The sequence below is a fragment of the Lissotriton vulgaris genome, chromosome 3_1 (assembly GCF_964263255.1).
Source record: "Lissotriton vulgaris chromosome 3_1, aLisVul1.2, whole genome shotgun sequence".
NCBI classification, from domain to species: domain Eukaryota; kingdom Metazoa; phylum Chordata; class Amphibia; order Caudata; family Salamandridae; genus Lissotriton; species Lissotriton vulgaris.
Window position 1 is genome coordinate 97386542 of NC_141689.1, and position 26673 is coordinate 97413214.

Sequence of the window (26673 nt, forward strand, 5' to 3'; positions counted from 1 at the left end):
ATCATCTCGTCTTCTCTCACCTTCCTACTTTCAACCACATCACCACACATCACATCATCTCTACATTTACCTGAATACCTCTAACCACATCATGATCTCATGTCTACTCTCACCTCGTTACCTCCAAACACATCACCACATACAAAATCACTGGACCTCGGCATGAAATTCTGCTCAGCTTGCTGAGTTTGCGGAGTGTTTCTCACTCTGTGTAGAACGTGGAGTTCTGCAAAAACTCTCTGGAGCGTAGCAGAGTTTTTTCTTTGCTCGCCAATGATAAGTTGGCAAGCAAGAGCGAGGAAACTCTAACTCCAGACCACCTCCCGGCGAGATTTCTCAACGCGGGCGGTCGGGATGGTCACTAGCGCTCGTGTTGAGAAATCTTCAGCTTGCGTTGATGAAGTTGCCTCTCTAGTAGAATATCTACTCGAGCGGCAGAAAGAAGCAGCACCCTGTTGCACTGTGCGTGATGCCTTTTGAGCTGATCATGTCTACTCTCAATTTCCTACTCCCAACCCTATCACGACACACTGCATCGTCTCTACTATCACCTCAACACCTCCAATTACAACGGAAAAGCAAACCAGTGTAGACTCTCTGATGCTGGCACTGGTATGTGCAACGACATATTTGATTAGAATTGAAAGTGATCCACTGTTCATGAACCCACTGCTAAGGAATCACATCATAAGCAAATTTAGAAAGAGATGGGAACAAATGTGCTAGTATTGCAAATATATCAATCTCAATTTGAGGATATTAGGAAGCCAATGTTCGTTGTGTCTTATCTTTTCAATACCAATTTAGTACAAGAAACATGGAAAAGTCCTATTACAACGGAGTCACGCATTCATGTGGTAAATTCTTCTTTTATTTCTCTTTAAAGCTTTACATCAATCAGCCAAGCCAACACGTTTCATCCCTGAGGACTTCATCAGGGTTCTGGTAATATCTATGTGCATGCCTGACAATTCACTCTGTCTGTTACCCAACTTCAAAATAGTTCTTGTAGAGTTGTATTCATTTTATACGTTGGGCATCGCCATTTCTAAGAGAGTGTCAGTCCAATCCGTACACTCAAGATGCCACAACCTCGTTGAAGGATTTGATTCGATGGAACTTAAAATGTTCTCAAGTCCAGCGCGCAACGCCCAACCACATCACCATACACCACATCAATTCTACCCTCACCTGAACAGCTCTAAGCACATCATAATCTCATGCCCACTTTCAGCTTCATATTGGCACTACATCACCTCTACTCTGGCCTCAACTCCACCAATACTGTCTCCTCCTACAATATGTTTATGTTTATGTTTATAGGATTCGTAAAGCGCGTGACTACCCTTGGGCATCTCAGCGCTGTTACATCCAACCACATCAAAACACAGCCCACCTCCTTTGAACCCTTCCCTCGCCTTCACCAAGCCCTCTGCCAGCCATGCCGCCCTCTCCATCTCTGCTCTAAACTGCATGGACACAGATGCCACAGTGCACTTCAAGTGTGTCAAGGGCCCTTGTGCAAAGCATGAAATGGGGTCCTTGGCCGCTGTCTGGCCTGTGGAGTGCATAAATAATCAGGGTTCAGTGGGATCCTCAGGCTCTGGGCCCCGGAGCCACTGCACCTGCTGCACCAATGGAAGCTATGCCTCTGAGAGGGCATGTACATCCCACTGGCCTCTTTAACCAACCCACCATCACCACTGGTACTCTCACCCCAGTCCCTGGTCGCACCTCTGGTGCTGCACCTCACCAGCCCTTCTGGCCTCACCTCCATGCCTCAGCAACCCCACAACACTGACCCTCCTCTCTGCTCACCCCCGCTCCTCACCCCTCCAACACCACACTTGAACCCCACCACCCCATCAGTAGACACACAAACTCCTCCTCGCTTTGTTTATATCCATCTCTCCCCTACTCCTCCCTCCCCCTATCTGTCACAACCGCCCCCCCACACCCTCACACACTTCATCAGCCCATCCCTCCATCTCAACTTCTCATACTGCACCGACCCCCTGCAGTCGCTTCCCCTGGGACCCGACCACCCCTCTCCCCCCTCTTACCTCCGCAGCTTCCCCTGGGGGCAGCCCCTCCCCTCACCACGACCCTATTTATTTATTTAATGTGATTTTCTATAGCGCAAACATTACCCGAAGGTGTCAGAGCGCTTTACAAAAGAACCAGTTGCGATACATAAGGATTTAGGATTACATGAGTTACATAAAAGATACAAACAGGAAAAAAAATTGCAAATGTACAAGTTGTAAAGTCACACATGGAAGAGGTACAAATAGAAAAAATTGCAAATGTACAAGTTGTAAAGTCACTCAAGGAAGAGATACAAATGGATAAACTCTAATAATCACATAGGAATGGTAGTGAGTACAAAGGTCTACTGCATATACTAGTGGTTATAGTTAACTCTATAAACATATATATACAAATAGTAGATTTTCTCAGGATTCCATTGTAGCAGCGATGGGGATGCGCGTGGGGTCCTGAGCAGCCACACCTCCCCTACCCCTCTCGGCCGGAGGGGGCGCCCGGCCGCTGCTCCGGGAGGATGGATGGATGGAGGGAGGGATAGATGGATGGAGGAGGGAGGGAGGGGCCGGGTGAGCTCCGGCAGCAGCGGCTCCAGCTGCAGCTACCCAATCCCCCGGCTCCCCGGGGACGGGCGGCTCGCAGAGCCCCGGCCAGCCCAGCCTCCTCCCCCCGAGGCAGCAGCAGGCTGAGCCCTGCATGGTAATGATCGGCGGCAGCAGAGCTGCTCCGCACTCCTCCAGGCAGCAAGCACCTCTCCCCGCTCCCCTCTGCCGCCCCCTCCGGGCACAGCGCCCCCCGCCGGCCGGAGCACCCCTGCGCCCTCACACTTCCACAACTCTGGCCCAACTTCCCTGGCAGGGTGCCGGTGCGTTATCCCACGGGCACACGGTGCGTCTGCGGACAAGTTCTGGTCCGGAGGAGCGTGAACGTGGTTTCCATGCCCCACCCAGCAGCCTTGACGCCCCCCGCGGAGCCACCCCAGGACCGCTGCTGAGAAATCCTGAGAGCACGGGGCAGCTGAGACCTCCAGCGACCACCACAAACATCTGCAGCCCAACCCTGATGCCCCCGGGGCACTTATGAGACCCCCGTGCAGTGTCCGGAGACCTCTGCAGAGCAGGCTGGAGACGGCCTCGGCGCAATCCTAGGACCACCACAGACTGCTTCGAGACCACCGCCGGCAGCCTTGACAGCTCCAAGACCTCCTCGTCCAGCGCCCTGAAGCCCACCGGGGCACCTTGGCGCTCTCCCGGAGACGGCCCCTCGTCCGCCGTGGAAAGGATCTGGGTTGGCTTTGGGTTGGAGAGACGGCGCCGCGCGCAGAGAGGACCCCGCGTGCCCGGATCGTCCTGATCGCGGAGTTCACCCAAGCGCTCTCTTCTTCCTTTGTGGGATTTGCTTCTTGGCGCTACTTTGATTCACTCGGAGACAGGACCCCGCTGTTTTGATGTTTTCTATCCAGGATACTCTGCCCCGAGGGGGGCTGACCATGAAGGAAGAGCCGATGAGTGGGGGCCTGACCTCCGTCCGCTCCTGGATGCAGAGCAGCGGGATCCTGGACGCCAATACCGCGGCCCAGAGGTAAGGACCGCGGAGCCCCTCACGCCCCCCCCCCCATCCCACCCCCCCCCCCGTGGGTGGGACCCTCACGGCGCCCCGTGTGATCTGTGAACGGCTCCCGCTCCAGACCTGACAATACCAGCTTGAAATATCAATGTGCATAGAAGTGGAAGGCGCTTTCTAGTTTAAGGCGCTTTGCAGGGCACCTTCCTGCCTGGGGTCACGTATTCACTATTATCGTTCAGTAACAGAAGAGAGGCAGGAAGCTCTGCCAACTTCATCCCAAACTATGGACTTGTTTTCCCTTTTGATATTTGACCCCCTGTTGGTATTTTCACCCAAAAACAAATTGCATTTATGTAGCGCTTACTAACTCTGACCAAATGTTCGAGCGCTTTGCAGCGAGCAGTAAGCTATCCCAGAACTCTTTGCCGCTCTCCATCACTTTGTGAGTAGGGCGCTAGGCTTAGCAGATCCGTACCACCCAGAAGCCATGTCACTGTAACCTAGCGCTTGAGCACAATGTGGTCATAACCCAGTGGTTTACGCTATAGTATGTGCTACGCACACTGATTGGATTGCGTTTCTTTAACATAGCCCTTGAGACCTCCTTGTCGGTGCTTCAGTGCGCTAATCTGGATAATTACTTGGCGAAAGATCAGTAGTCTCGAGCGTTATAGTTTTCTACAGAAATATAAAGTACGTTCTATATTTCAGTAAAAAAAAAAAAGAAAAAAAGATCATAAAAAATACATTCTAAATGTGTCTACAAAACAGTGTCGGCGATAAAGTTATCCGAATGTCTGGAGTTCCGCGTGTGGTGTGCCCGCAGAGTCGATGCTGTCCCGCGCGCCTCTCCCAGAGCTCGGCGAACACATCTCTGGGAATCTAGCGCTCATCGCGGCTGCAAGAGGCTGCCAGGCGCTGCTCCTGGAAGACATTAGACTTCCGCCCCCCGTAGCGGCATCGCGTCTGCATTATTAGGACAGCATCTTTCAGGCAAAGTCACTTTAACTTGTTACAGCTCTGTCGGCGCTATGCGCGCGCCTACATCTACACCACTCGCTTCAAACGTACATTAACGGAGCAAACCATCCTAAACAAGCGTGGCAAAGGCAGCAGCCTTCATCCAGCACACGCTCAGAAGGGGGCAAATGTCACGGAACCACCCCATCGTTCCCCGCGATTCGGGTGGAAAATCCGCTGCATTAGGACTTCTATCCGCTTTTCGTAACAATCTGGGACTCTGGTTCCAAGCAGCGAGGTTTGTTCCGGTCCTTTTACGCGCACCTCCAGCAGTGAGGGGGGCTGCTGCGCGGTATACGGGGGGCGCCGCTGTCTCCCTTCTGGTACCCCGAGCTTCTCCCACGTTTGTGGTCTGCTCAGGTTGAACTGATTCTTCCAATGGGAGTGATGTGCGCGGATTTCTGTCAGTTTGGGCGCACATCCCGTTAGAGCGCAGGCACTGCGCGCACGCGGGTGCTCCCAGAAGCCCGCGCAGGGATGCTCACTCTTCGGGACTGGGAGGCTTTCCTGACTGACGGACCCTTAGGGGGTCCGCCTGGACTGAGCGCCCGCGTCTGCGCCAGCCCTGCGCCGCGCAGTCTCCAAGAGAGCGCAGGCTGGGATGGATCTGAGGGACGCCGTCCAGGTCCAACTGCGGAAATGATACATGCGATTATGTCACTTTACCGATCGAGGATAAATCACGTGAAACATGTCAGCCTCTCCAAGCCACTACATCAAGGGGGAGGCGCGCAACCGCCCTGCGTGCCGAAGATGGGCTGGCGAGGGGTCCGAGCGCTGCCTCAGACAGAGGACTGTTCGCGTCTTCTTCTACCCTTGTGTCCTAAAGAAGTTTTGAGTGTTGCTTGTCATGTTGGTTTTGTATAGTGCTTACTTTTGGTAATTGACGGGTTTCTAAGCACTCCTTCAGAGGCAAACTGGTGACCGGAAATGAAAGTGGTTAAGATCACAAGATAAAGTAAAATTAGGAAGCTAGGATAAGAAATCTGCCCCCCACGCCGTGCACAGCTGGAAACTTCACCGCGTCTTCTCCCAGCCTGTGCCCAGAGGCTGTGAAGTCTGTGGCGGGTGCTGTGCCCGTGGACGCCACGCTCTCTTGGCTGGCACACTGCGCGCGTGGTGACCTTTCCCTGCTGGCTGCATCCCTGCACGGCTGTGCCAAGCATGCCCACCGCTGCATCTCACCAGCGCCCGCTGCTTGCTGCGGGCATTGCACTGGGCGGGACCTGTTATAGCTAGTTCGGGGCTAGCAGGCAAGCGCGCTTCTCCAACCCCGCTGCATTTGCCCAGAGCGCCGAAAGTGCTGCTAGGCGCTGCGTACTACCCGTCCCTCGCAAACAAATACACCTTTACAACGTAAATGCCCGTGAAACAAACGGCGTATGCCCGCCAGGTAGTTGTGCACCATGTGTATGTGGTGTACTCTCCGTAGCTTGTGCCAGGGCACTTCAGCGCTCGGAAGCACCCTTCTGGTGCGTGGCACTATAACAAACACACGAACTATTAATTAAATAAAACAAATTCTTCCATAACACTGCAATGTGCGTAATACAGTGCTCCATGTTCAGTGCACAATTTAAAAAGACGGCAGATAAATGTACACCGTGGGAGTAAATTAATGGGGCCCATGCGCAAACGCTCATAAATTCACTACGAAATAAACAAACAAAAAGAGTCTTTCGCTGGACTGTTCAATCCCCACTGGATATTCCAGCGCCCGCATACCTTGTATTTGAAGTAACTCTGCTTCTGTGCGCTGATCTAATGATTTTTGCGACACCTAGCGCTGAACAGCCAACCCCGCTTTATTTCTAAACACTCTCAATTGCTGCAGGTGAAGCCCGCACATGTTGCAATTTGCCCAGGAACACACTTTTTGTAAACAGGGAACGCCGGGATTGGAAGTCCGGTGTGCTCGACTCCCTGCTGACAACATTCTCCCATGTTTTACTGCTTTACAATTACTGTCAGGGTAACATGAACCATATTTTGTTAAGAACTACGGAAGTATAATGGACACATTAATTTGTGAACCCACGAGCGAGTGAACAGAGTATTATTATCGCGACAGAAGGGGCCGCACACATAGTTTACAGCGCACGCCCACCCCACTGTTAGTGAAGTTGGGGTGTTCTTTGCACCCTCCCCATCCTGCTAGCACCCCAGTAAAACAGCTCAAACTTCGACACTCAGGCGATTCTATTCGGAAAAAGTTTCTTGAACTCAGGGGCGTCGTTTCGTCTTCACTCTCGTACAACTGCCTAACGGAGTATTACATATAAATGGATACCACCCTTCATAGCGCACACCGCAGAACTTCGGTGCATGTAGGCGCTTCAGGGAGATAACCAGACGGATTCGATGCAGGGGCCTAGCACAATGCATTGACCCATCGCCCTTATGTATAAATTATTTTTAGCGGCACTCTTTTCATCATCGGCAAAAGGATGAAAGGTGAGTGGGCTCTGACTGAGTTCAGACCTGGGGGCTGCACGCGCCCCCTCGGCTGCGGGTGCTGATCAGAAGCAGCCCCCTGTCTCGGAGGGCACCCCGTGCCCCCGTGTGTGACTGGCACAGTCCGTGCCACACTCCTCTGCCTCTGGAGGGAGGGCAGCGCTCCCTCGGACTGGCAGCTGTTGCCATTTCACACCGGCAGAAAATACCAAACTGGTCCTTTTGAAACGTCCCGCAACATTTCTGAAAAGTCGGCAGTTCGCAGACCGACCCGAATTATATTTACTTTAAAAGACAAGCGAGGTGCGGTCTTGCATCTGTGAGTGCGGGAGACCTGGACCTCAGAGCGCCCACTGTCCGGGCCGAGCCGCTCTTTCGGGCTTCTAGGCGCAAGCGGACCCGCTCTGGGATTCTGCACAGCTTATTGGACACGGCATTAACAGCTGGCTTTATATAGCGTCTCAGGGCCCAGTTCGAAGCGCTGTAAATATCATGCGTTAGTCTTACCCAGCTAAAGGGTCCTGCACCTGCTGACCTTGGAAGCATGGACGCCTAAACGGGCCCTGCCTAAATGTACAATCTGCAGCTCACTCACTGCACCTCACTGAAGCAACCTACCAACTTTGGAGCCGCAGAGTCTACTGGTGTGCCCACGTGTGTGTGCGCCGGGACCACAGTGCCCCGTGGGCACAGCCGCGTCCCGGTCCGGGGAGGGTTCCATCCCTACAGTATCCATGGAACAATGTGTCTCACAGACACGGACACGTCCTTAGCGCTGGCTGCAGTCATTCCGCACGTGGAATACATGTCTTACTCTCGCCCTTTGTCCAGGCCAACGAGCGCCCTTCACAAACTTGAGTGCACACACTGGTTTGTTGACGAGCAAAATAAGCAGTTTGCTTTGGTAATTTCACACCTCATATCTGATCCACAGGCTCTGGATTAGGGGAATTAGAAAAATCCGAAATTTCACTCTGCGGCATTGGATGAGGCCCCGCGCAGCCGACTTCAGAACCCAGGGCCCCCTGCCTCGGCGCACGCCAACATCGTGTGATTCTGGGCAAATCCCTTGACCTGCCTGTACCTCAGAGCTTGTATTCTAATGTACGAGGTGTACTTGTTTGATGTACACAATCTAGTCTTCCAACCCCCGGTAATGCAGTGTCCGCTTAAGGATTTTTGAAGATCTGGGCCAGAGAAGTTTTGGAATACCTGTTAGTAACGTTTTTGAATATTGTTATGCATCTTGCTTTTTTTAAGCCCACAAAAGCCAAACAAACATTTAGAAAGTGTTCACACAAAAAAAAAACTTTGAAATGCCTCTTTCCCAGGCACCTAAAACAAATCTTAAAATACTTCTAGGCAAAGAGAAACAGAGTTAGAGGCAGAGCTAGGCAGAGAGAAGGAGAGAGGCGGAGATATAGAAACAGGTGAGCTAGAGAGGGAGAGAGTGTCCATTCCATGGGGCAGCCCATGGCATGTGGGGCCCTGGGCATCACTTTCCCCACGCCTTAAAATGTCTCTGAAGTATTGTACAGTGCCGCGTTACCAGTTCTTAATTTGAGCCGGTGGCTGCATCGGCACTCATGTTTGGGGACCCAATTTGTTTCCCTCATCCTCCTATGACCCAGAACAAGAGAGAAGAAGACAAAAGGCAGGGAAGAAGAGAATGACAAAAAATGGCGACAGAGAAAGAAAATAGGGGCGAAAAAGAACCTAAAATATTGAGTTGAACTGGCAGTGAGTACCTGATGGTGGGTGAACGAAGGATGACGTGGGATCAAAACTCCGCAGCCTGAGTATTCAGCACCCCAGACATGCAATAGCCCCATTTCTGAGCAAAACTTTGAGCCCTGGCATGAATTCTTTCTACAAATTAAGCGCTGGATTCCCCCATGTAATAGCGCTCCGTTATTTCAGAGCTAGGCTTGCGCTATACAGATACCAGTGACACAGGGGCAGATGCTCCCATGTTTACAACATAGCAGAAGTGTTGAGGTTAGACTTGATTCTGAAAGGTGTAGGGGCAGCCAGGTGAGTTGACAGTGTTCACAAACACTTTACAGGTTGTCTCTTATCAGTGAAACACAAGCACATACTCACTCCTGTGGGCAGCTGGAGGGTGGGCCACCCAGGGAGGGGTGGGGGACCCCCATAGTTCACAGGCGAGCGGGAGAAAGCAGGGGTACCCTGGCCGTCCTTGAGTACAATTCACAAAGCTTTTTCTGTGAGTTGTGGTTACACCATGCATAGGTGTGACATACTCATGAATTTCCAGGAGTAAAACAGAAGTATTCACAGCAAACAGCGTTGTGAGTCAGCGGCCATGAGCACGTCACACCCCAGGCTGCGTCGGGACTCGGCTGCTCACACCAGCGGTTGTTGAATCAGGCCGGGTGGTCGGGCGTAAATCATACCTGAGGCAGGAGGAAACCCAACTACTCACACCAAGCGCTTTCTGAGTTTGGCCTTGAAGTCCAGCAGTTAGTCACACCTGAGACAGAGCAGCGGCTCAGAATCAGTCCCAAAATGTAGGTTACATTGTAATGGAACACTGATCCCATTACGGCCGTCGGGGCCCCTATCACACCCAACACCCCCAAAAAAGGACTGTAGTTTATCAGAAGTATTGAGTGACAGAACAACTGAAAGTTATTTTATAGCGTAAAGTACTCTCTCATGGGTGTCTAAGCGCTTTACAAAATATATGAATCTGTATAAATCAAATTCTGTTATTGGCGGAGATTAAAGATATTTGTATTGACAGCAGAACAAGAAGGTCATGAGTCAGGCCCGCACGCCACCCCCAAGGATCGCACAGGTTCCTGCAGCAGGCGCAATAGCCCGCTGCGCTATTTTACAGGCAGGATAAGTAGAGCACTCGTGCCACCACGAACGCATACATTTCTGCATCAGGTGCACTGGCCCGCTGCGCTATTCTGCAAACAGGATGAGTGCACACGTGTCCGCTTCAGGTGACTCACGGTGTTCTGCAGCAGGTGCACTAGCCCGCTGCACTATTTTACAGCCTGGATGAGTGCGCTTGTGTTAGCTTCAGGCGACGCACTCATTTCTGCAGCAGGTGCACCAACCCGCTGCACTAGTTCACATGCAGGATGAGTGAACTCCTCACACTTTCAGGTGACGCACACATTACTGCAGCAGGTGCACCAACCCGCTGCACTAGTTCACATGCAGGATGAGTGAACTCCTCACACTTTCAGGTGACGCACACATTTCTGCAGCATGTGCACTAGCCCGCTGCACTTCTTTACATGCAAGATGCGTGAACTCATGCCACTTTCAGGTGGCGCACACATTTCTGCAGCAGGTGCATCAACCAGCTGCACTAGTTCACATGCAGGTTGAGTGAACTCCTCACACTTTCAGGTGACGCACACATTTCTGCAGCATGTGCACTAGCCCGCTGCACTTCTTTACATGCAAGATGCGTGAACTCATGCCACTTTCAGGTGGCGCACACATTTCTGCAGCAGGTGCATCAACCAGCTGCACTAGTTCACATGCAGGTTGAGTGAACTCCTCACACTTTCAGGTGACCCACACATTTCTGCAGCAGGTGCACCAATCCGCTGCACCATTTTACAGACAGGATCAGCGCACTCGTGGAATGTCTGCCGCTGCAACAAACTACAAGCTCCGAAGATCGGAAGGCGGAAGTGACGTTAATGTAAACAATACGCTGTCGAGATTAAAGCATGAGATGAGTAGGCAATGTGAACGAATGATTGGATTAACCAAGTGTGTAGTGCCTGGGACAGGCCTGTCGCTCCCACAGCGCTACCACCCTTGCAGAGGCACTGGATTTCAGGAAGTTTCTGCCCCCACCCCTGCACACACCTTTTGGTGAAAGGCGTGACTGTGCTGTTGTAGGAAGTGACATCAGAGGCCCCTCTGGGGCAGGGACCGGGCAGTTGGGGGCCAATGCTGACGGAGGAGCGCTCCTAGGGGTGAAGCTGTCCCTCTGCAGGGCTGCTGTGCGCAGCGGGGGACACGCACGTCCTGATGACGCGTTTCATATTATTACTTAGGCCGATTCAGGCCCCACTCTTTAAAAGTCCAGACTCAGACCCAGCCGTGAAGAGCGGAGCCAGGCCTACTGCTGCTGCCGCCTGCGTCTCGCAGAGCAGTGCAACAGCGGTGGAGGCCAAAGCGCTTCGAGGCCGAGGGACACCAAGCGCTGTAGGAACGGAGCGAGCCAAAGGGGCCGCGCCTGCTGCCCTCGCCTCGCTCTCCCGCCTTTACACTAATAAGATGCAACAATTTGTGTTTACATTTAAATTTCATATATATATATATATATATATATATATATATATATATATATATATATATATATATATATATATATACATATATATATATATATATATATATATATACATATATATATATATATATATATATATATATATATATATATATATATATATATATATATATATATATATATATATATATATATATATATATATATATATATATATATATATATATATATATATATATATATATATATAGCGCTTACTAACCCGGACGACCTTGACAGCACTACAGTGGGGCATTCAATCATTTTCACATTTGCACGTCCATCTATTCATTCATCATCCTGTCCAACATTGCTAGTGTAAATAATATCCATCCATCCGTCCATCCGTATGTCCGCCTACCCACTTCTTTGTCCATTATCAATTTTTCTACTAACCACCATCCGTACACCAGCCTGGTAATTTACCTGTCCAGCCGTCTGTCCACGTAGGTGAGCCTGTCTCTATCTGCTCACCTATTACAGCCTTTGTCTGTTTGTCCGGTTCGAATTCTATCTACCAGTTCACCTATCTGTCATGCTTCTGTCCTTCTGTCTGTCTTCTCACCCACCTGTTTATCTGCTCTTTTGTTTGTCTGTACGGTCATTTGTCGGTCTGTCCATCTGTGTATCCCTCCCGTTGCTTATGTGCCTATCCATCTGACCATTCACCTGCCCGTATGTCCACCCGTCTGTCTTCTCTGTCCGTATTTTGTCTGCCTGGCCATCTATTCATCTGACCGTGCACCTGCCCATATGCATGCATTGGAATTATGCGGCAATGGATGGCCACATTATTTGGCAGTGTTGAGTAAATTATACGGCAAGAAAGTGAAAATTATGCCACGTAATGCGGCACATTTGTTGCTAATAATACTTAATTATTTTGCACTTTTTACACTTGTCACCAGTGTCTGGGCATTTTGTGCAGCTCATTAGTTCTAGTTTAACACCAAGTATAGCAATAAGCAACCGAAAGGTGACCAGTCAACAGTTACAAAGGGCCTTCCACCGCAGGGCAACGGGTTTTTAGTAACTTTTGAACTGTTTGAGCTAGAAACAATTTTTTTTGTATTAAAATCTGAAGATTATGCAGCAGATGATGGAGTCAGTAGCAAATGCAGGAAATCTATAATCATGCAAAAATCACCACAGAACTGCATAATTCCAGTGGCCATGCCCATATGTCCCTGTGTCTGTCTACATCATCCTTATTTAGTCTGTCTGCCCGTATGTCCACCTGTCTCTCTACCTGGTCCATATTTTGTCTCTCTGCCCATCTACCCGTCTGGTCATTGATTTGTCTGTTGTAATAAATAAATAAATAATAAATCCACATTTGTAAAGCGCACAATCACCCGCAAGGGTCTCTAGGTGTTGGGGGCCGTGGGGAAGATTAAGCAAGCTATTGCCCAGAGTCACATGGTGCTGGGCTAATCTGCCACCGGTGCCGGGGATCGAACCGTAATCCCCAGATTCCGGAGTCAGTCGCCCTAGCCGCGGCGCCACACCTCTTCCGTTGTCCGCTTTGTCTTTCCGCTGCCCTGTCCACCTCGCTCTTCCGTTGTGTATTTCACGGCCGTTGCGGTGCCGTACTCTTTTCTTGTAGTAGACATTAGATTCGGTCACTCCTGGACCGAGGCCCACAGAGAGGTGCATGTTTTGTCTGGACATCCTACCGCTGACCACAGAAATAAACAGAACACTTGACGCGTCCAGGAAAGTGGCCGCTCCCCTATTGGGTGCAGTACCGGAATATTGTAACCGAACTATCGTCGCTCGGAAATATTGTGTCCTAAATATTGTTTACAAAAAAATCACAGCATTTGAGTTAATAATAGAAAATCTACTCTTAGGCCCTGATCACGAGTATGGGCGCTGTTTATCGCACCTGATAAAGTACATTACCGCGGGGTACGTTATTTAACGGGTGTGATAAATAGCACATATTACGTGTTTGTGGGGAATAACATGCAGATTTTTTTTTTGAACGCAGTAGAATCTGTGAGATATAGTAAATATTGTTTGCCGTTTCCACCATTAAATTTCGGCAGGTTTGACCTGCTGAAATTTAACATAAGTTAAGGAATTGAATGCATCCAATAATTATCGGATATATTAAATACCTAACAACTCGTAATTCCGACCCGTGCGTAAACAAGCCTTTGTGCTTGGGTCAGAATACACCGACCAATTTGTAACCGGGGCCTCAGTGGGAGGACGCTTTAAGCCGGATGTTAGCTTTGCTAAGAATATTCTGATGTACCACCCACCCCGTGCTTGGTGTATACCACATAGGGCCTTTCTTCTCCTAGGGATGGGGTGGACCTCTCTAAAGCTCGGCCTCATGCAGGCACCACTGGACCCCCCCATACACCCCCATCTCGCGGTCTTTGGGTTGATGTCACAGAGTCTGAGCACTTTGGCCCATCTCATCTGGAGCAACAGGTAAATGTAAAATGTAAATGTAAATTGATACTTGTATAGCGCACTACTCACCCTCAAGGGTCTCAAGGCGCTTGCACGAATACCGCTGTGGAACCCATCCTGGCTTTCCCTGTGAGGCGTCCACTCCTGGGCACCCCCAAGGTGGAGGCCAGGCATCCTTAGCGTTGTGGAGGCCTTTGTGGAGATTAAGCAAGCTGTTGCCCGGATTTGCAGAGTGGGACTCCATGATTGGAATAGGCACCGAGGCGAGAATTATCAGGTCCGTGGAATTTTGAGCCCAAGACCCGCCGAGGCGGGGAATTGAAAGTGGAATCACCAATGAACGAGTCCCTTAGAGTCCGACTGACAAGTGTTTCTGTGGACAGCTGTGTCCTACTTCTGACTAAGGGTATCATCACAAAACCCCTGTTTTACTTACAAGTGATACCCAGGGCCACTGGAATTATACGGCAGGGAGGGACAATTTATGTGGCAGGGTTGAGTAAATTATGCTGCAAAAAAAGAAAAATTATGCGGCATTATGTGAGACACTTTGGGATAGTGTTACTTCATTATTTTGTCATTTTTAAACTTGTTAAGACTGCCTGGGCATTAGTTGCAACTCATTAGTACCAGTTTAACACTCAAACAAAGCAATAAGCTACAGAAAAGTGACCAATCAATCTTTGCAGAGAACCTTCCACTGCGCTGCAACGTGTCGATTAATTATTAGTATCTTTGAAACTGCTTGAGCTAGAAACAAGTTTTCTGTAAAAATCGGAAGATTATGAAGTAGATGATGGATTATGTGGTAAATGCTCTAAATGTATAATGATGCCAAAACTACCACAGCCGCACAACCACGCAATTCCAGAGGCTCTGGACACACAGCACCCCTAAAAGGCAATACATTTCACTCTGAACGCCTGTTAAAAGTCGGGCACACCGTGTGGAATCTAAGCTTCACTCCCCAATGCTGTACATTTTACGCACTCCAATAGTTTTCCTGTTGACATTTCACCAGGTCTGTTTTCTGGGGTGAAATGTGAACTGCGGATATTTCCCGATGCCCCTAATTCCCCGCTCAAGTTACACTTCCCAGTCCTGTGAAAACGTCTGCCCTCCAATGAGGCCCTCAGATGTGACACACGCAGTTTGTGCCAGGAATAAGTTACACAGAGGTATATTTTCTTTAGATACTATTAACACGTGCACTTAATGGACTCTAAGCGCTATGCATCTAGTCGGACACAGAGGCAACAGAAGGGGTGGGCAGTTAAGGGTATGTAGTGATTGCTACATACCATTGCACTGTGCATATTAGGGTCGGACTGGGCCAGAAAACAGGCCTGGGCAGCGAAACAAAGTGGCCCCCATTAGTAAATCAGAAAGCTAGAAGAAGGGCCCGGGCGTGCAAACCGGCCCTTTTCTATACTTGTAAAAATACGCTGTATGGGTGTCTTACATTGTACGGGAGAAAATGCGTTAGGGCTTGCAGCATGCAATGCTTGTTTTAATATCAGGGGGATCAACAGTAAAAGCTGGCCCACCAGATCACAAAACAGGTCAACAGACCACCAAAATGAGACCAGCCCTTCTGACGCTGCCTGAATGCCTCACAGGCAGGGTCACCGGGATTATGCGATTGTGTCCGCTGCAATGTTTGCATGATTCGCGTTTTGCCGCATTTGCAACATAATACATCATCTGCAGATTTAACCAAAAAAAAAAAAATCTAATTCAAATGGTTCAGAAGTTACTAGAAATGATGCACCACGACAAGTGTTACTGCACGGTGGAAGGTCCTTTGCGAAGCTGGACTGGGCACCTGTCTGTTGCCTTGGGTGTTAAACAGGTTCTAACGAGGTGCATCCAATAGCTAGACAGTGTTATCAAGTTTAAAAAGGACAAAAAAACTAATACTTGAAAAAAGATGCCACATTATGCTGCATAATTTGCCTTTTCTTGCTGCATAATTTACTCCACCCTACCACATAATTTGTCGCTTTCCTGCCGTAAAGTTCCAGGGGCCCTGCTTGAAGGCCAGTCCGACCCTGACACACATTATGGAGCTGGGGCAAGGGCTGCGCTGGAGAGGGTGAGGGTCTCACAGGGGCTTAAAAGAAAAATAAACACCTGTTTGGCTGAGTCAAAGCATCCACCCTGCTAAGATCAGCATCACAGACCAGCTCTGACATCCGCCCCCCCCCCCACCGGGAAAGAGTGTCAGGTGCAAGCGATACAGATACACAGCCCCCAGGCTGAGCTGACGTCAGCTCAGCGTTTGATAAGCAGCGTCACAGCCAGGCGTCGACAAATAGCGCCAAAGCAGCCACGCCCACACCTCCATGGGTTCATAAGCGATACACGGGTCAGGGTCTTGACACCCAGCAGCACACGAGGCTGGTGCCCCCTCCTCTCTTTCAACAATTACCACCAACAACATGGTCGTCCCGTGGCCAATCAGGACCACAGACAGGACCGGTGCCCCCTAAACTCTGGACAGCAACACCAACCGACCCAGGGTCAGCTCTTTGAATAGCATCACCCACAACATGCCAAGTACCACGACTATGCTTCCACCAGTCAGCAGCACAGCCAGGCCTGATGTCATGTCCACCCATTGACCAATCAGCGTCGCAGCCAGGCCTGATGTCATGTCCACCCATTGACCAATCAGCATCACAGCCAGGCCTGATGTCCTTTCCACCTATTGACCAATCAACATCACAGCCAGGCCTGATGTCCTTTCCACCTATTGACCAATCAACATCACAGCCAGGCCTCATGTCCTTTCCACCTATTGACCAATCAGCATCACAACCAGGCCTGATGTCCTTTCCCCCTACTGACCAATCAACATCACAGCCAGGCCTGATGTCACCTCTATACTTTATATAAACAGCACCACAGCCAGGCCTGGTGTCACCTCCATACATTACATAAACAGCCCCACAGCCAGGCCCAGTGCCACCTCAATACTTTTCATAAACATCACCACAGCCAGGCCCGGTGTCACCTCCATACTTTACATAAACAGCCCCACAGCCAGGCCCAGTGCCACCTCAATACTTTTCATAAACATCACCACAGCCAGGCCCGGTGTCACCTCCATACTTTACATAAACAGCCCCACAGCCAGGCCCAGTGCCACCTCAATACTTTTCATAAACATCACCACAGCCAGGCCCGGTGTCACCTCCATACTTTACATAAACAGCACCACAGCCAGGCCAGGTGTCACCTCCATACTTTACATAAACATCACCACAGCCAGGCCCGGTGTCACCGCCATACTTTACATAAACAGCACCACAGCCAGGCCCAGTGTCACCTCCATAGTTTACAAAAACAGCACTGCAGCCATGCCCGGTGTCACCTCCATACTTTACAGAAACAGCACCACAGCCAGGCCCGGTGCCACCTCCATACTTTACATGCACAGCACCACAGCCAGGCCCGGTGTCACCTCCATACTTTACATGCACAGCACCACAGCCAGGGCTGGTGTCACCACCATACTTTACATAAACAGCACCACAGCCAGGCCCAGTGTCACCTCCATAGTTTACAAAAACAGCACTGCAGCCATGCCCGGTGTCACCTCCATACTTTACAGAAACAGCACCACAGCCAGGCCCGGTGCCACCACCATACTTTAAAGAAACAGCACCAGAGCCGGGCCCGTTGTCATCTCCATAGTTTACAAAAACAGCACCACAGCCATTGCAACTGTCACCTGCACCAAAGCCAGGCCCGGTGTCACCTCCATACTTTACAGAAAGAGCACCAGAGCCAGGCCCGGTGTCATCTCCATAGTTTACAAAAACAGTAGCACAGCCATTCCAACTGTCACCTCCATACTTTACAGAAACATCACCACAGCCAGGCCCGGTGTCACCTCCATACTTTAATTAAACATCACCAAAGCCTGGCCCGGTGTCACCTCCATACTTTACAGAAACAGCACCACAGCCAGGCCCGGTGTCACCTTCATACTTTACATAAACAGCACCCCAGCCAGGACCAATGTCACCTCTATACTTTTCATAAACAGCACCACAGCCAGGCCCGGTGTCACCATCATACTTCACATAAACAGCACCACACCCATTTCTGGTGTCACCTCTATACTTTATATAAACAGCACCACAGCCAGGCCTGGTGTCACCTTCATACTTCACATAAATAGCACCACATCCAGGCCGGTGTCACCTCCATAATTTACATAAACAGCACCACAGCCTGGCCCAGTGTCACCTCCACAGTTTACCTTAACAGTACCACATCCAGGCCCGGTGTCACCTCCATACTTTACAGAAACATCACCACAGCCAGGCCCGGTGTCACCTCCATACTTTAATTAAACATCACCAAAGCCTGGCCCGGTGTCACCTCCATACTTTACAGAAACAGCACCACAGCCAGGCCCGGTGTCACCTTCATACTATACATAAACAGCACCCCAGCCAGGACCAATGTCACCTCTATACTTTTCATAAACAGCACCACAGCCAGGCCCGGTGTCACCATCATACTTCACATAAACAGCACCACACCCATTTCTGGTGTCACCTCTATACTTTATATAAACAGCACCACAGCCAGGCCTGGTGTCACCTTCATACTTTACAGAAACAGCACCAGAGCCGGGCCCGTTGTCATCTCCATAGTTTACAAAAACAGCACCACAGCCATTGCAACTGTCACCTCCATACTTAACATAAACAGCACCAAAGCCAGGCCCGGTGTCACCTTCATACTTTACATAAACAGCACCGCAACCAGGCCCAGTGTCACCTCCAAACTTTACATAAACAGCACCACAGCCAGGCCCAGTGTCGCCTCCAAACTTTACATAAACAGCACCACAGCCAGGCCCGATGTCACCTCCATACTTTACAGAAAGAGCACCAGAGCCAGGCCCGGTGTCATCTCCATAGTTTACAAAAACAGCAGCACAGCCATTCCAACTGTCACCTCCATACTTTACAGAAACATCACCACAGCCAGGCCCGGTGTCACCTCCATACTTTACATAAACAGCACCACAGCCAGGCCAGGTGTCACCTCCAAACTTTACATAAACAGCACCACAGCCAGGCCTGGCGTCACCTCCATACTTTACATAAACAGCACCACAGCAAGGCCAAGTGTCACCTCCAACGTTTACATAAACAGCACCACAGCCAGGCCCAGTGTCGCCTCCGAACTTTACATAAACAGCACCACAGCCAGGCTCGGTGTCACCACCATACTTTACATAAACAGCACCACAGCCAGACCCAGTGTGGTCTCCAAACTTTACATAAACAGCACCACAGCCAGGCCCGGTGTTACCTCCATACTTTACATAAACAGCACCACAGCCAGGCCCAGTGTCACCTCCATACTTTACATAAACAGCACCACAGCCAGGCCCGGTGTCACCTCCATACTTTACATAAACAGCACCACAGCCTGGCCCGGTGTCACCTCCATATTTTACATAAACAGCACCACAGCCAGGCCTGGTGTCAACTCCATACTTTACATAAACATTACCACATCCAGGCCGTGTCACCTCCATACTTTACATAAACAGCACCACAGCCAGTCCTGGTGTCACCTCCATACTTTACATACACATCACCACATCCAGGCCCAGTGTCACCTCCATACTTTACATAAACAGCACAACAGCCTGGCCCGGTGTCACCTCCATACTTTACATGCACAGCACCACAGCCAGGCCCGGTGTCACCTCCATACTTTACATAAAAAGCACCACAGCCAGGCCTGGTGTCACCTCCATACTTTACATAAACAGCACCACAGCCAGGCCCGGTGTCACCTCCATACTTTACATAAACAGCACCACAGCCTGGCCCGGTGTCACCTCCATACTTTACATAAACAGCACCACAGCCAGGCCTGGTGTCACCTCCATACTTTACTGAAACAGCACCACAGACAGGCCCGGCGTCACCTCCATACTTTACATAAACAGCACCACAACCAGACCCGGTGTCACCTCCATACTTTACATAAACAGCACCACAGCCAGGCCCGGTATCACAATCATACTTTACATAAACAGCACCACACCCAGCTGAGTTTTCACTCCACTCTTTAAAAAGCACCCTATCCACCCTGTATAGATTAGCACGAGGTGATGGGGATTACACAAGGGTGAGTGTGTGTGTATGTGTGTGGTGTTATCATCCTATACAACAGCCCTCCTTTTATCAGCCATCCTAGGGGTCCACCCGTCGGGGTTTGGAGCCTGTGAGTGTTTGCCGCAGTTGTTTTCATCCTTTCTACCACGAGGCGAGGCTAACTTTATTCGTTTTCGCTCACTTTCTAATGGAGCTGCGAGGAGGCGCGAGACACACATTCCCTATTGTCAGGAAGCGCCGAATCAGCGCCTATTTTTATATTTCATATTATTATTTTATATGGCTGGGGTCTGACAAAGGCCACATATTTTTCTTTTTCGTTGATGCTGACACTAACTGCAAAAAGCAGTTGTTAAAGCCCGGAAGAAGGCCTATTATCCCTCAGAAAGTGTCCCCACCCTGGCTAATGAGACTATTAAGGTAAAATGTAAGCCTGGGAGTCCTGGTGGTTTATGAACCAGGGGGGCAGGAGGCGAGGCCGAGGCTGTAATTGCCTCCGTCCGCTCCTCGCCCAGCACTTTATCATTCCTACCCTGGTCCCGAAGGGCCCTCCCAGGAGTTTGCCGCATTATTTGGTATGGGTCAATTAAAGTTGGGCTTGGCAGTGTGCGCTTAACCAGGTGGAATGCTGGGAGCTTTTTTCCCCGAGAGTGTGCGTGATTTTCCCACCTCGAGCAAGTGATTCATGCCTTGGCCAGCCAGAAACCTACCTCAGACTCCTACCTCAGGATGACGAGGTCAGGGCGATGGACAACAGACAGTGGTTAATTTGTAAAAATGTAAGTGCCAGGACCCTCGTCAGTAGACCACTGCAGCTTGCACCACCCATTGCCCAGCCAGCGCTACCCATGACCGTACCAACACAACTACGAACCATCACGCGCCTACAAGTGTGACAATTCAGACTATTTCAGGTCCCCAAAGCTATAAGAATAACTTTGGTGGCAGGTAACAGTCTATTTTAATGTCTAGTGAATTAATGATTAACTGTTGCTGTGGTCATGTCTAAATTAGCCAGACAGCGCCATCTTGTGGCAGACTGTCAAAAGCACAGGTGTAAATAATTAAGTGTAGGTGCGGAGCACCGGAAACCACCAGCTCAAATTAAGCACTGACCACATTGTATTATGTCTGGCCTGCTGTCAGGGTCCACCACCTGTAGGTTACTGGCTAAGGACTTCCAAATGTCCTTGGAGACCAAAGTCCCTCATTGGGATGGGTACCGCGAGTAATGGGTGAGTTTGGTTGCCTTGACTCTACGTTGACCTTGTTTGTCTCGGCTCAACCTTGGGCCTGGTCACATTTGATTTAGATGCTATTTAAGGTCTTACATCCACACGAAATGTTGCTATCTTGGCTCAATATTGATTTGGGGATCTAGGTCAATATTGCGCTTTGGTGTTTTAGCAACTTGGGGTTTAGTGTTAGCGCAGCATTGAGTTTTGTGGTCTTGGATTGACATTCAGTTTGGTTTTTTCTCACCAGCAATGGGTGGTGGTAGTGTAGCTTGGTCTTGCATGGACACTGACTTTGGTGGTGTTAGCTCAACATTTAGTTGGATGTTCTTGCACCAACCCTGGGTGTGTTTACTTCAGCATGGAACTTGCTGGTCTTGGACGTGCACTGGGTCTGCTGGTTTTTGGTATGACAAAGAGATTGCTGTTCTTGTACAGACACAGTTTGAGGCTAGGTCCAATCCTGAGGTTCGAAGTCTTTGATCAGCCTGGAGATGCTGTTTTTGAGCACCCTGGTTCATTTTTAGGAGTTGAGGCGGCTGATTGGATCACTGCAGGTGATGTTTAGATGTGTTTCTGTATCCTTAAGGATCCCTTGTTTACCTGTGGCAGTAGCAAATATGTCAACGTCTCCACCAAGGGCTATATTTTCGCAAGTGGAGTCAGGAGAGCCAGGATTCGAATCCCAGCTGTAACATTTTATCTAGTTGTGCGATCCTAGTAAAATCCCTGTAACTGCGATTATATCTTCATACCTCAGTTTTCAAATGTGTGAGCCTTTGTAGAGCGGTCAATCAGTGGTATTTAGCAATTTAGGAGCTACAAATATATGGAGGAACCCGCGGCCCCCCTTCAACACTCGCGCTCGTTCCCTGAAAACGTTTTCTTGGTAAATTGACGCTAGATGAAGCACTACCTTCATGATTCTTTCTGATCACAGCCAGACAGAAGACACTGGCCTTGCACCACCGAGAGCGAGAGAGAGCACAGACATATCTAACAGCATAGAGTGTCAGAGACTGCAGAATGAGGCTTTAAACCGTAGGGTGCCAGAGACGGCAAAAAGTACAACTAAACCACCATGGTGTCTCATAACCCAGAGAGAGGCCTTAAAGCACGTCCCGCAAGAAGAGAGTGAGAGACGGCAAAGGGTGTGCGTAGATCATGTGCATTAAAAACAATAATATAAGATCATGTTTTATTGCACAATGACTTGAAATCATCGCAATCATGTTGGGTTAAAATCAAAATATCACTTGCATGGTGTATGACAGTATGCTTTCAAAAAATACTTAATTCATAGAGTGAAAGGAACTGAAAAGAGTTTGCCATTACACCACAGTCTCGCGCAGCACCCTCAAGGCAGGGAGTGTCTATTAAATCATGGGGTGCAGTGGGTAGCAGAGAGCACCTGTGAGGGACAGCAAAGAACCCCTGAAACCCCTCCTGGGCCACAGACTGCAAAGAGAGAACCCTCTGAAACTATAGTGTCAGAGACTGCAAAGGCCACTCTCACATGGTGACCCGAGAGGCCAGAGAGAGAGCATCTTCTAACTATGGACCAGGAGGCGGTAGACAGTCCTTTCCGTGGAGGGTTACTGGCGACAGGAGGCGCCGGCGTATATGGAGAGAACAGCTTATACCAAAGCGCGTCATAGCACACAGAAATCACTGTCACTATGGTGTCTTTCCCACCGCAGAGAGCACACTCAAACCACAGAGATGCACGGACTGCAGGAAGCACACATACCATAGAGTGCTACAGACCACAGTGATCCCATTTGAATCATAGAGTGCTATGGACACCAGAGACCATGTATGAACCATAGAGCACCTGGTGTTGCAGGAAGCACCCATACCATAGAGTGATACAGACCACAGTGAGCCCCTTTGAACCATGGAGCACCTGGTGTTGCAGGAAGCACACATACCATAGAGTGTTACAGACCACGGTGAGCACCCTTGAATCATAGAGCACCTGGTGTTGCAGGAAGCACCCATACCATAGAGTGTTACAGACCACAGTGAGCACCCTTGAATCATAGAGTGCTATGGACACCAGAGACCATACGTGGACCATGGACCACCAGGTGTTGCAGGAAATACCCATACTATAAAGTGTTACAGACCACACTGAGCCCCTTTGAATCATAGAGAGCTATGGACACTAGAGACCATGTTTGAACCATAGAGCACCTGGTGTTGCAAGAAGCACCCATACCATAGAGTGCTACAGACCACAGTGAGCCCCTTTGAATCATAGAGTGCTATGGACACCAGAGACCGTGTTTGAACCATAGAGCACCTGGTGTTGCAGGAAGCACCCATACCATAGAGTGTTACAGACCACAGTGAGCCTTTTGAACCATAGAGCACCTGGTGTTGCAGGAAGCACCCATACCATAGAGTGTTACAGACCACAGTGAGCCCTTTTGAACCATAGAGCACCTGGTGTTGCAGGAAGCACCCATACCATAGAGTGTTACAGACCACAGTGAGCCCCTTTGAACCATAGAGCACCTGGTGTTGCAGGAAGCACCCATACCATAGAGTGATACAGACCACAGTGAGCCCCTTTGAACCATGGAGCACCTGGTGTTGCAGGAAGCACACATACCATAGAGTGTTACAGACCACGGTGAGCACCCTTGAATCATAGAGCACCTGGTGTTGCAGGAAGCACCCATACCATAGAGTGTTACAGACCACAGTGAGCACCCTTGAATCATAGAGTGCTATGGACACCAGAGACCATACGTGGACCATGGACCACCAGGTGTTGCAGGAAATACCCATACTATAAAGTGTTACAGACCACACTGAGCCCCTTTGAATCATAGAGAGCTATGGACACTAGAGACCATGTTTGAACCATAGAGCACCTGGTGTTGCAAGAAGCACCCATACCATAGAGTGCTACAGACCACAGTGAGCCCCTTTGAATCATAGAGTGCTATGGACACCAGAGACCGTGTTTGAACCATAGAGCACCTGGTGTTGCAGGAAGCACCCATACCATAGAGTGTTACAGACCACAGTGAGCCCTTTTGAACCATAGAGCACCTGGTGTTGCAGGAAGCACCCATACCATAGAGTGTTACAGACCACAGTGAGCCCTTTTGAACCATAGAGCACCTGGTGTTGCAGGAAGCACCCATACCATAGAGTGTTACAGACCACAGTGAGCCCTTTTGAACCATAGAGCACCTGGTGTTGCAGGAAGCACCCATACCATAGAGTGTTACAGACCACAGTGAGCCCCTTTGAACCATAGAGCACCTGGTGTTGCAGGAAGCACCCATACCATAGAGTGTTACAGACCACAGTGAGCCCCTTTGAACCATAGAGCACCTGGTGTTGCAGGAAGCACCCATACCATAGAGTGTTACAGACCACAGTGAGCCCCTTTGAACCATAGAGCACCTGGTGTTGCAGGAAGCACCCATACCATAGAGTGTTACAGACCACAGTGAGCCCCTTTGAATCATAGAGTGCTATGGACACCAGAGACCATGCAGAACCATAGAGCACCTGGTGTTGCAGGAAGCACCCATACCATAGAGTGTTACAGACCACAGTGAGCCCCTTTGAACCATAAAGCACCTGGTGTTGCAGGAAGCACCCATACCATAGAATGTTACAGACCACAGTGAGCCCCTTTGGCCCATAGAGTGCTATGGACACCAGAGACCATGTTTGAACCATAGAGCACCTGGTGTTGCAGGAAGCACCCATACCATATAGTGTAAAGACCACGGTGAACACTCTTGAATCATAGAGTGATAGGGTCACCAGAGACCATACGTAAACCATAGAGCACCAGGTGTTGCAGGAATCACCCATACCATAGAGTGTGGAGACCACTAGGAGTCATTAGAACCATAGAGTGCTAGGGACACCACAGACCACCCTTTGAATCTTAGAGTCAGGACCATTGGGATTATGTGGCAGGGATGGGTCAAATTATGCGGCAGGGCTGAATAAATTCTGCAACAATAAAAGGCAAATTAGGCAGCGTAATTCAGCATATTTTGTGATAGTATTATTTCATTCTTTTTTTCATTTTTACCTTTAGTAACACTGTCTGGGCATTGGTTGCACCTCATTAGTACCATTTAACACACAAATATAGCAAGAAGCTACAGAAAGATGACAGGCCAAACTTTGCAAAGGGCCTTCCGATGAGCGGCAGCTTATCACTGCGTTGAACCCTTTGAGCTAGAAACTATTTTTTGTGTTAAAATCTGCAGATTACGCAACAGTTGCTGGATTACGTGGCAAATCTATAATTATGTGAAAAAAGCAGCTGCTGCACAATCACATACCAGTGACAAAGCATAGAGGGCTGGGAACAGCAGTTAGAACCCTAAAGCCACAGAGTGTCAGGGCCTGCAGAGTGCAGACCTCGGCTACAGTCTCTTTTATCGACTCAGTACAATGAGAACCTCATCCCTTCTACACTCTTACCTGCTTTTTATATATATATATATATATATATATAGTTCAATTCATTTAAATAACATTTTTACCTGTGCTGTATAGAAAGATACACCAACAGTAAGTAAACCATATGTCCAAATTTAAATATGACAAATAGAACGGGAAGGAGAGAAGTCTGTTTGTACTCTCTGAAGATGTGTTTGTGCACTCCAATTGTAAGGTATATACAGTTCACTGGAATTCTGCAATTCTGCAGCTCTTTTCAAACAAGTTTGGTTTTGTCACATTTTTCACATAATCCATCATCTGCTGCATAATCTGCAGATATTAACAAAAACAAAAAAATTTCTAGCCCAAAGGGATCAAAAGTTACTAAAAACATGGAGAAATGCGTTTACACACAGTGGAGGGCCCGTCACAAAGAGTTAATGGTCATGTTTCAGATATTTATTTCTGTATTTGATTGCTAAACTGGTACTAATGAGGTGAAGTCTTTACCCAGATAGTATTACTGTCTGTAAAAATGTCAAAATAATGAATTATTCCTCTCAAAGAGTGTGCCGCATAATGTGCCATTTCCTGCTGCATAATTTGGTACTCCCCTGCCGCATAATGCCATTGGCCCTGGGTATATAGCTGAAGACATATTTAGGAGGGGGTCACTTTTTATTTTAGGCTAGCTGCTCCTAGATTTGTTGACATAAAGATAGAGCAAAAGATTGAGATACAACTCATAGAGAAACAGAAGTGAACAATGAAGAGAGTGAAGGGTAGAGGAAAGCAGGCAGGCATGACGTAAGATAAAGCACAGATAGAAAGACAAGGTAAACAAAGGACAGAGTCAGTGTGGAAAGTGTGTTTGTATGCATGAGGTGTAAAACATGGAGCTCCCTGCAAAATAAACTGGAAACAAAAAGTAATAAGATGACATAGGAGGACAAAGGAGAGAGAAAGAGCAGTATATAAAGTAGGAAAGCTAGAAAAAAGAAATTGATAGAAA

At 49.1% G+C, this 26673-nt stretch overlaps 1 protein-coding gene across 3 annotated transcripts in view; it reads left to right on the top strand.

The window, feature by feature from the left end:
* Positions 1-2625: 2625 nt before the first annotated feature.
* Positions 2626-26673, top strand: part of LOC147726023 (transcription factor COE3-like) — a 521578-nt gene continuing 497530 nt past the window's right edge. For 2 of the 3 annotated variants that reach the window (XM_086960138.1, XM_086960139.1), the window contains exon 1: positions 3355-3627. In XM_086960138.1, coding sequence (XP_086816264.1) covers positions 3494-3627 — 134 coding nt within the window. In that variant the 5' untranslated portion in view covers positions 3355-3493. Of the gene's footprint in view, positions 3628-26673 lie in introns of all 3 variants that reach the window. The other variant, XM_086960140.1, reaches the window with a different exon arrangement.